The sequence below is a fragment of the Sciurus carolinensis genome, chromosome 16 (assembly GCF_902686445.1).
Source record: "Sciurus carolinensis chromosome 16, mSciCar1.2, whole genome shotgun sequence".
In the NCBI taxonomy this organism is placed as follows: domain Eukaryota; kingdom Metazoa; phylum Chordata; class Mammalia; order Rodentia; family Sciuridae; genus Sciurus; species Sciurus carolinensis.
In genome coordinates, this window is record NC_062228.1 from 65,181,865 (window position 1) to 65,192,161 (window position 10,297).

Consider the following 10,297-nt stretch of genomic DNA (forward strand, 5'->3'; position numbering starts at 1 on the left):
GGGGTTTGTGTGCGCAGGAGGCCGCTGATAAAGGTTGGGTGCCTCGCGCCGGGGGCCGTCGGGAGGGAGCGCGCCCCCGCCCCTCCCCGGCCCCCGCTGCTGCGGCGCCGTGCCGGGCCCCCCTTCCCGTCGGCCCCCGCGGGGAGCTTCTGGGCCTCCCGCCTCGTCCTCCGGACCGGGGCCGCAGGTGAGAGACCGGAGGGCGGGGTGGGGGAGGGGCCGGAGGGCGGAGTCGTTTGGGAAACGGCGAGCGTGAAACCGGAAGGGGCGCCTTAAAGGGAAGGTCCCTATTTCGCCTCCGACTTTTGTTCGTTGGGCCGGCCCAGCCCTCTTAAAGGTTAAGGGGATGCTCATAGAGGGTGGGGTAGGATTTACATTTTCTAAAGTTTCCCGCCTCCCCCCCCCCAACTCTGTTAAAAGGAAATTGTCTAATTAAAGTCCAGTGACAGTTTCTCAGACATTCAAGGTAAAACTCCATAATCCTGGTGGCTTCAAATTAATCCGTAGTTTACTGAACAAAGGTGGAGGTGGGCTTGCTGCAAAAGCAGATTCTTAAAGGGGAAGTCTAGACTATTGGAGGGGAGTGGTCTAGTCTTTTAAAAGGCACGCTCTCTGATAGCTAAGGTGGATCCCTGTTCCTCCAGAGCGTGGGCATTTCGCGTTTAAGAGGCGTTGTCTGGCTTCTCAAATGCATACACAGCTTCCTCAGTCCCTTAACAGGACCTGCTTACAGTTTAAGTTGCAGTTTAAGACCTCCGCCTTTTTTTTTTTTTTTAAATTGAATCCAGGGGTGCTCTGTCACTGAGCCGCATCCCCAGACCTTTTCTGCTTTTTATTTTTTGAAACAGTTTTGTAAGTTGCCCAAGGTTAGCCTCAAATTCGGCATCCTCCTGCCTTAGCCTCCTGAGTCGCTGGGATTACAGGCCATCGCCATGCCCAGTTGACATTCATCTTTTTAAAAGTAGATCCATATAACCTGTCCAAAGGAACACATAACCTTCGTTCACATAACATATGGTGACTGAGCACACACTGCCAGATAGACGTTAAGGCAGAAAGTGGAATACAACAGTGAACAAGACAAAAGACCCCTATTTTCATGGCTTGGCATTCTGGCATGGGTAGGCAGAATAAAACAGGAAGCCCCAAGCACTCTATAGCCATGGTTGTCAGCTGGGAGGCAGGGTGATACTGCTCCCCTGGGTGACACTGCAGCAAAGACCGAGGTGCAGGAGTGAGCTTTGTAAACAGTGTAGGGGAGGGCTTAATAGATAAGGGTCCGCTAGGCTGTTACAGCTGCAGGGGTGTGGTTGCTACTGGCATCCAGTGGGGTGAAATCAGGAACCAGGCTGAGCACAGGATGCATAGGACTGTGCTCTTTGGCAAATGGTGCAACCCCGACTCTACTGCTGAGGTTGAGAAACGCCTGCCTCTCTAGTACTGAGGTGGTGGTAAATGCTCTAGAGGGAAAATGGGGTAGGGGGATAAAATGGGGAGAATTGAAAGGATTGCAGATTTAAATAGGGCAACTGGAGAAGGCCTTGTGGAGGGGATTTCAGTGAGGACTTGGAAGCGAGAGAATGAACTGAGGATGTTGGAGGGAGTGGTTCTAGGCAGGGGCTAGGAGATGGGAGCAGCCTGCTTCTCCTGGTTGACAAGCTGGAGGGACAGGAATGGAGGTCTGAAGCAAGTCGGAGGACCCCAGGTTGTGGGAAGTCTGCAGGCTCTTGTAAGGGATTTGTTTTCTGCTCTGATGCGGGGATCTGCAGGTGGTGTTTGAGCAGAGGAATGAAATGCCCAGTCTTCTCTGTTGATAGGCTCCTTTAGCTGTGGTGTTGGGAATGAACTGGGTAGGATGGCAAGAGTGCAGATGTGGTGGTCTGCCCAGGAGAGAGACGGTGGTGCGTGCACAAAGGTGGGGCTTGTGAGAAGTGGCCATGTTCTGACTCGTTTTTCACTGGAGCACAGGAATCTGCTGACGGGTTGATTATGCAGAATGAGATGGCAGGGGGAGAGGGAGAGGTGAGGAGGACCCAAGGCCTGAAGAACAGCGCTCCCGTTTTCAGAGAAGACTATGGGTTGAGTAGGATATTTAGTTTCTAATTTGGGGGTGGCACAGGAGGAAAAAACTGGATTAGGTTTTGGTTATGTTAACTTTGAGGTGTCTATTAGACGTCCAAATTGTACAGTCGAGCTGGGTGAGGTGTTTGCACCTGTAATCCCAGCTACTTGGGAGGCTGATGCAGGAGGATCAGCCTGGGGAACTTAGTGAGACTCTGTCTCAGTAAAATTTAAAAGGGCCTGGGAACGTAGCCCAGTGTAGAGCACTTGCCTACCGTGTGCGACGCCCTGGGTTCCATCCACAGCACCACAGCTAGTACAGTCCAGCAGGGATGTGGAGCAGTGGAGTTTCAGGCAAAGTACATGTTTGGAGTCATGTGTTCTAGGGTGTGAAGTCACTAGGAAGTGAGCGCTCCTAGGGAGAGGGCAGATAGGGAGCAGCAGGGCTAGACTGAGCCCCAGTCTCCCACACATAGAAGTCAGGGGGACAAGCAGGAACCAGACTAGAGACTGAGACAGTGACAGGTAAAGGAGGAGAGCCAGTCTCCTGGTTGAAGGAAGGAGGGGAACCATTGAGGACTGAGCACCAAGATTTAGCATCAGGGAGCATGGCTGGAGGGGACAGGGCAAGTAGGTGACAAAAGTGGGTTGAGGTGGAGAGCACAGGCCCTGCTGATGGGGAGAGCTCGCTGCTGCAGAGGGCTGGAGAGAAGAAAGGCTGGGGCTGTGAGTGGGAAGTGGGGCGAAGAACTTTTTGTTTCTTTAAAAAGATGGGAGGCATGGTTTGTGTCATGCTGACAGGCCTGGTCCTGGAGAGAGGAAAGCTCCAGAATGCAGTGAAGTTCAGAGCCCATTAGCAGAGGACGGGGCTGATGGGACCCACAGTGCAGTTTCTCAGCCTGACATTTGGACTGGATTCATTTTGGACCGAACCCATCTTTGTTGTGAGCATTGCCCTGTGCATTTTAGGGTGTTGAGAAGCATCTAGACCTCCCAACCCACTGAATGCCAGTAGCACTTGCCCCTCTGGTTGACTGACAGGCAACAGTGTCTCCACGCATCACTAGATGTCTGGTGGTGGGAGGACATTTGCCCCAGTTGAGAGCCTCTGGTGTGGTGGCTGGAAGGTGAAGACATTCTCTTGGTGACTAGTATGATTGATGGCAAGGGAAAGGAGGTGCTGGAGACTTCAGGAGAAAGGGAACGTGCCAGGGAGTCATCTGGGGTAGTGCATGAACCAGAGTAATGTGGTGTGAGTTGGAGAGGGGTTTTCAGTCGTGGGCAGGAGTGCACAGTGGGACAGCCCCTGAGCTTTGGGTGTGCAAGTGACTGCAGTGGTCTTCAGTGACACACCCTTGGGTAAGGGCAGAAGTGTGGAAGAGGATGGATGGAGGATCCAGAGCCTGCAGGATCAAGATATCTTAGATCTGTGGGGCTGGAGACTTGGGGAACCAAGAGGGCATGAACTTGAAGTCTGGGTGGTGGTAGGGTGGGAGGTTCGGGCTCAGATCTCTGAGGGGCTTGAGAGTGAATGGTTCGGGTATGGCAGGAAGAGCCAGTTGAAGTGGAGTGGACAAGGGGAGAGGCCAGGCTGCCCCCAAGGGCACTGCCGAGTTAGAGGGTGCCAGAGTAGGCCGAAGGCACTGCTCAGCCTTCCCAGACCTCTCTGGCCTCCTGGAGGAGTTGGCCAGCATCCTAGGAGGTGGCCGATTTATTCCAGTTTGCTGGGAAGTTTTAGAACCGTAAGTCTCGCACCCCAGGGACCCCCTTACTCCTCTTTCAGTCTCAGGTAAAACGTGGGCCATTTGTAAACCCTAATCCTAAGGAAGGCCCTCTGCAGTGTAGGTGACCCAGGGAGGCAACCCCTGCCCCTTAAAAGTTCAGTACCTACCCACTCTGATCCGGAATCCCTCCGCCAGGTGTGATGGTTGGCTCCCACGCGGACATGGCGCCTGCCTCTACCGCAGACGGGGCCGGGGAGAAGCCCGGCCCCGCGGCACCTGCCCCCGCGGCCCAGTATGAGTGTGGGGAGTGTGGCAAGTCATTCCGGTGGTCGTCTCGGCTCCTGCACCATCAGCGCACGCACACAGGCGAGCGGCCCTACAAGTGCCCAGATTGCCCCAAGGCCTTCAAAGGCTCCTCAGCCCTGCTGTACCACCAGCGGGGCCACACGGGCGAGCGGCCCTACCAGTGCCCCGACTGCCCCAAGGCCTTCAAGCGCTCCTCACTGCTGCAGATCCACCGCAGCGTGCACACGGGCCTGCGGGCCTTCACCTGTGGCCAGTGCGGCCTGGCCTTCAAGTGGTCGTCCCACTACCAGTACCACCTGCGACAGCACACGGGTGAGCGGCCCTACCCGTGCCCCGACTGCCCCAAGGCCTTCAAGAACTCATCTAGCCTGCGGCGCCACCGGCACGTGCACACTGGCGAGCGACCTTACACCTGCGGCGTGTGCGGCAAGAGCTTCACGCAGAGCACCAACCTGCGGCAGCACCAGCGCGTGCACACGGGCGAGCGGCCCTTCCGCTGCCCTCTCTGCCCCAAGACCTTCACCCACTCCTCCAACCTGCTGCTGCACCAGCGCACCCACGGCCCCGCCCCCGCCCCGGGCGCCGCCGCCGCCGCCCCGCCCCCCACGCCTAGTGAACCCTGCGGGGGCAGCAAGGTTTTGGTCTCCGACGCTTACCTGCAGCGCCACCTGCCGTCCGGCAGCCCGCCCGCGCCCCCCGCCCCGCCGCCCCAGCCTCCGCCGGTGGTGCCGGAGTTGTTTCTGGCGGCGGCCGAGACCACGGTGGAGCTGGTGTACCGCTGCGATGGCTGCGAGCAGGGCTTTGGCAGCGAGGAGCTGCTCCTGGAGCACCAGCCGTGCCCAGGGCCTGCCGCCCAGCCCCAGGACGCTCCCGCCGAGACGCCCCCGGATGCGCCCCCCGCGTCGTTGTCTCTGCCGTCCCCTCTGCCGCAGCCTCCTCCTGCCGCCGCCCCCGGCTTTGCTTGCCTCCCCTGCGGAAAGTCCTTCCGCACGGTGGCAGGCCTCTCCCGCCACCAGCACAGCCATGGGGCAGCTGTGGGGCAGGCGTTCCGCTGCGGCAGCTGCGACGGTGCCTTCCCGCAGCTGGCCAGCCTCTTGGCGCATCAGCAGTGCCACGTGGAAGAGGCAGCGGCTGGGCGCCCACCCCCCCAGGCTGAGGTTGCCGAGGTCACCTGTCCCCAGGAGCCTATGGCCTCTGCCGCTCCTGCCCCGCCACCTCCCCCGCCTGCTCCGGCTTCTGTAGAGCGGCCATATAAATGTGCAGAGTGCGGCAAGGCCTTCAAGGGCTCCTCAGGGCTGCGGTACCACCTGCGGGACCACACCGGGGAGCGACCCTACCAGTGCGGCGAGTGCGGCAAGGCCTTCAAGCGCTCCTCGCTGCTGGCCATCCACCAGCGCGTGCACACGGGCCTGCGGGCCTTCACCTGTGGCCAGTGTGGCCTCACCTTCAAGTGGTCCTCTCACTACCAGTACCACCTGCGGCTACACTCAGGCGAGCGGCCCTATGCCTGCAGCGAGTGTGGAAAGGCCTTCCGTAACACTTCGTGCCTGCGGCGCCACCGGCACGTGCACACTGGCGAGCGGCCCCACGCCTGCAGCGTGTGTGGCAAGAGCTTCGCCCAGACCTCCAACCTGCGGCAGCACCAGCGCGTGCACACGGGCGAGCGGCCTTTCCGCTGCCCTCTCTGCCCCAAGACCTTCACCCACTCCTCCAACCTGCTGCTGCACCAGCGCACCCACTCAGCCGAGCGACCCTTTGCCTGCCCCATTTGCGGTCGCGGCTTCGTCATGGCCGCCTATCTGCAGCGACATCTGAGGACGCACGCCCCAGCCAACACCGCCTCGGCTTCGGGCACCACAGCCTCCGCAGCTGCAGGCTCCCAGCCCCCAGCCCCGCTGGCCGCAGCTCCGGCCTCACTGGCCACCCAAGATGTTCATGTTCTCCCTCACCTCCAAGCCACGCTTTCCCTCGAGGTGGGTGGGGGCACAGCCCAGGCACCGCCCCCGGGCCCAGCGGCCCCCAACTCCCAGACGTTTCTCCTGGTGCAGACTGCTCAGGGTCTGCAGCTGATCCCTAGCAGCGTCCAGCCCCCTACCCCTCCGCCCCCACCTGCACCCGCTAAACTCATCCTGCTGCCTTCCTCCAGTTCTGGGAGTGGGGGCAGCCGGGCAAGGCAGTGTCCTCGGGCAGCAGGGAAAGGTGGTCCTGGGGCAGGGGTAGTCTGGCTGCCGGGCCCTGGGAGTCTAGGGGTACAGGGAGGGAGTGGAGCGGGGACCAGCGGGGGAGGGCAGAGCCTCATTGTCCTGCAGAATGTAGGGGGTGGGGAAGCAGGACCCCAGGAAGTGAGTGGGGTCCAGCTTCAGCCAGCACAGGAAGTGACCACGGTCCAGCTCCAGCCGGCACAGGAAGTGACTACAGTCCAGCTTCAGCCAGCACAGGAAGTGACCACGGTCCAGCTCCAACCCCTGGCAGGCCAGCTCTCGAATTCCAGTGGGGCAACTGTGGCTGGTGAGGCCTCCAACCTGCTGGTGGTTCAGAGTGGGGCAGCTGAGGAATTGCTCACCGGGCCAGGTCCTGGGGAGGCAGGGGATAGTGAGGCCAGCACTGGTGTGGTCCAGGATGTCCTCTTTGAGACGCTGCAGACCGATGAGGGGTTGCAGAGCGTGTTGGTGCTCAGCGGAGCAGATGGGGAGCAGACCCGGCTCTGTGTGCAGGAGCTCGAAACCCTTCCCCCCGGACTGACAGAGCCACCTGCGCCTGGCCCGCCAGGGCAGAAACTCCTTATCATCCGCAGCGCCCCGGCCACGGAGCTGCTGGAGAACAGCGGTGTTGCGGGAGGCACTGCCACACTGCAACTTCTGGCCCCACCACCACCTGGCCCAGTCTCTACCCCCACGGGGATACCTGCGGTTCCCCCCTCCCAGATGGTACAAGTGGTTCCCACAGGAGCTGGACCTGGGGTCATGACCTCCCAGGGCCTGCCCTCTATCCAGATTGTGCAGACTCTACCAGCAGTCCAACTGGTGCACACGTTCTGAGGAGACTCACCGACCCTTCTGTCCACCCCATCCAAAGACTCTTACTAATTGTCCTTGACTGAGCTGGGGTTAGCCCCAGGAGAAGGGGTCTGTAGGCTGGGCTTGCTAATAAAAGACCCAGAGTCTCCTCTTTGTTTTGTTTTCTTGGGGCGGGGTCAAGAGAAAGGGAGCAGACAAGGCTATAGCCTCCATCTGGGATCTTGGCGTGTGCTCGTGCTTCCTAACTTTCAGGATCACTTGCTTTGCGTCGTGGGACCAGCCACTGTTCTTTGTGCAGCTCTTCCCCTGTTCATTAAAAGGGGGCTTGACGGCGATGCGACAGTCGGTCTCTAGCAGAGAGGCATTGGAATCAGAATCCTGGTTCTGCCTCTTGTTTGCTGGATGTCACTCTACCCCTCTCCTCTGAAAAATGGATGGGGGTGGATTCTGAAGGGCACTGTCAGGGTGCGGTGGGGGGAGGCGTTGAGGTGGGGGTCCCTAGGGATCCCTAGGGATGGGATGCTGAGTGCGGCTCTGACCCCACCCGCAAAGGCTCCTGCGCCAATGGGAATCGATGGCACTCGCGTCGCGGTCGCGGTCTCCTCCCGCGCTCTTGTCGCTTAGCAACGAGGGACGGTGTTGTGAAGGGAACTGTGCTAACGCTCCGGGGTCAGTAAGTACCTCTCCCAGACCCTCGCCTCGGTACTCCTGCCCCCTCTCTGCCGGCCTCTACTCCCGTTCGCCCCCAGGTTCCCTGTTGTTCTTTCTCTAGGGTCGGAGAGGTCGCCCGCACCCACCTCCAGCCGGGTCCCGGCTCCCTGCCCGGGTCCCACCCTAGCGCACACGGTTCCCCCGCCGCCCTCCCCCTCAACGCCGGGGACGCTTGGCAACAGTTGCTAAGGCCGGGAGCGGGCGCCGCCCCGCCCCCGCCGAGCGCGGGTGTGGACGTCACTTCCGCCGACGACCCCCTCCTGACCCTGCTCCCCCAGCACCTTGTCTAGGGATCCGAGCGACCGGTGGAGGTGCTCGCAGGGCCTTGCTGGCGCTGCGCGGGGCGAGGGGCGCGGGGCGGGGCGGGGGAAGCGCGGCCCCTTCTCCAGTGAGTTGGGAGGGTGTTCGTGGGCCCCCGGGGCAGTACTGGCGCCCGGGAGGGACCTGAACTGCCAGGTGTTGGCGTCCACAGCATGTGTAGGGGCAGATCGATGACCACGGGGAGGGGGTCCAGGGAGACTAGGAAGGTCACTGGGTACGGAGGACCTGTCCTGCCACAGCCTTCGCTCAGGGAACCCAGGGGTCCTCGGTACCCTATTTGGAAATTGCCGCTACTGCTCGCCGCTCTGGAGGCTTTGGGGACAGGCGCCCACCTGGTACTGACCTACTTGTGTTTCCAGCAGGTGCACTACGCCAGCTCCCTTCTGGGGGCGGCGGCCTGGGGGCTGCCATGGCCCCCAGCCACCTGTCTGTGCGGGAGATGAGGGAGGATGAGAAACCCCTGGTGCTGGAGATGCTGAAGGTGAGAGGTGTGAGGGGCCGGGGAAGCGGGCTCCGCCACCGCCACCCGCCACCCCCTGAGCCGGCCGTGGCCCTGGGGAGATCCTTCCCCTAAGCTGCTTGTGCCCTTTCCTCCAGTGCCTTCTCCTTGTCTGGCCTCTGCTGCCCTGGCTTTAGCAGATGGAGGGTCGTGGGCTGGGTGCCCTGGGGGCACCACAGCACCAACTCTCAGTCTCCGCTGCCCCTGCCTCCCACCCCAGACTCTCCTGAGCAGAGCCCATGCCTGTTTCCCCACTCTGTTCTGGCCTCCTTGTCCTTCAAGAGTACCTCCCTGAAGCCTCACTCTGGAGCCTCCACTGGATCGGGTGCCCCACACCTCCGCGTTCAGTCGCCATCATCCGTCCATCCTCCCGCCCCTCATCCATTCATTCACACCCGGTGTGCCCACCCCATCAGCTGCCTGCCTGCCCCATCGGGGAGCCCCCACTCTGGCCCTGGACAGGTCCGCCTCCATTCCTAGTCCTGGGGGCTCTACCGTTTTGGATGGCTGAGCCCCACCCCCTGCCCACAGGCTGGCGTAAAGGACACAGAAAACCGCGTGGCCCTCCATGCTTTGACAAGGCCACCGGCCCTTCTCCTCCTGGCGGCGGCCAGCAGCGGCCTGCGCTTCGTCCTGGCCTCCTTCGCCCTGGCCCTCCTGCTGCCGGTGTTCCTGGCTGTGGCCGCAGTGAAGCTAGGCCTGCGAGCCTGGTGGGGCTCTCTGCCTCCGCCGGGCGGCCTAGGGGGGCCCTGGGTGGCTGTGAGGGGCTCTGGCGATGTGTGCGGGGTCCTGGCCCTCGCCCCCGGCACCAATGCAGGCGATGGAGCCCGGGTCACCCGCCTCTCTGTCTCACGCTGGCACCGCCGCAGGGGAGTGGGTAGGCGACTCCTGGCCTTTGCTGAGTCTCGGGCTCGAGCCTGGGCAGGGGGCATGGGGGAGCCCCGGGCTCGGCTCGTGGTCCCAGTGGCTGTGGCCGCCTGGGGGGTGGCAGGGTTGCTGGAGGGCTGTGGCTACCAGGCCGAGGGGGGCTGGGGCTGCATGGGCTACACGCTGGTGAGGGAGTTCAGCAAAGACCTGTGACCTGTGGGAGGGGCAGGGGCGGGGGGCGGGGAAGAGCCCCTAACAAGCTCCTACTGGGCGGGCACCAGCACAGCCACGCCCCAGTGACCCCTAGCAGAGACCTGCCGAGGACCCCAGGCCCAGACACCCACCCCTCCACCTGCCCACCGGTGCTCAGTGTGGAACAAATCCCTCTCCCCTTGTGGCTAGAGGTGCCGTCAGAGGTCAACCTCAGTCCCCTGCCTCAGATTCTGTCTGCACTGAGAAACCTCCCTGGTCTGTCTGCAGAGCCCGAGCTGTCTGTGCTGCTGGCCCGGGAGAGAGCTGCCCTGAGTTAGGATTCAGGCAGGGTGCCCCGGAGGAGACCTCCCTGGGAACGGCGGCCGGTGGGCACAGGGCCTCCAGTCCGTCTGGTTTTTACGGTTTGTTAATAAAGACTGAAACTGCTGTGTGCTGCCTCATCCCTGATGCCTTTTCCAGTCGGCCTCGGACCCGCTCGCCCCTGTCTGGCTCCTCCTCTCCCCACGCCGTTAATTGTTGGTGGAGTGGTGGGGTGCTGGGCTGGGGGAAGGGGGCAGTGAGCTCAGGCAGCGGCCCTG

At 61.7% G+C, this 10,297-nt stretch overlaps 2 protein-coding genes across 7 annotated transcripts; both read left to right on the top strand.

Moving 5' to 3' along the window:
- The first annotated feature begins 55 nt into the window (after window positions 1-55).
- Window positions 56-7,251, top strand: Znf628 (zinc finger protein 628). Its single transcript, XM_047529655.1, has 2 exons — window positions 56-187; window positions 3,981-7,251. Exon 2 carries the CDS (start codon window positions 3,986-3,988, stop codon window positions 7,127-7,129), a length of 3,144 nt encoding a protein of 1,047 aa, XP_047385611.1. The 5' UTR covers window positions 56-187; window positions 3,981-3,985; the 3' UTR covers window positions 7,130-7,251.
- Window positions 64-10,159, top strand: Nat14 (N-acetyltransferase 14 (putative)). Of its 6 annotated transcripts, none has more exons than XM_047529660.1 (3): window positions 64-187; window positions 8,500-8,621; window positions 9,171-10,159. In XM_047529660.1, exons 2-3 carry the CDS (start codon window positions 8,550-8,552, stop codon window positions 9,717-9,719), a joined length of 621 nt encoding a protein of 206 aa, XP_047385616.1. In that variant the 5' UTR covers window positions 64-187; window positions 8,500-8,549; the 3' UTR covers window positions 9,720-10,159. The 6 variants fall into 6 exon arrangements, with proteins under 6 accessions (XP_047385616.1, XP_047385613.1, XP_047385615.1 ...); XM_047529657.1 differs by lacking the exon at window positions 64-187 and adding an exon at window positions 7,666-7,781; XM_047529659.1 differs by lacking the exon at window positions 64-187 and adding an exon at window positions 7,677-7,781 and having other exon boundaries at window positions 8,503-8,621.
- The last annotated feature ends 138 nt before the right edge of the window (window positions 10,160-10,297 follow it).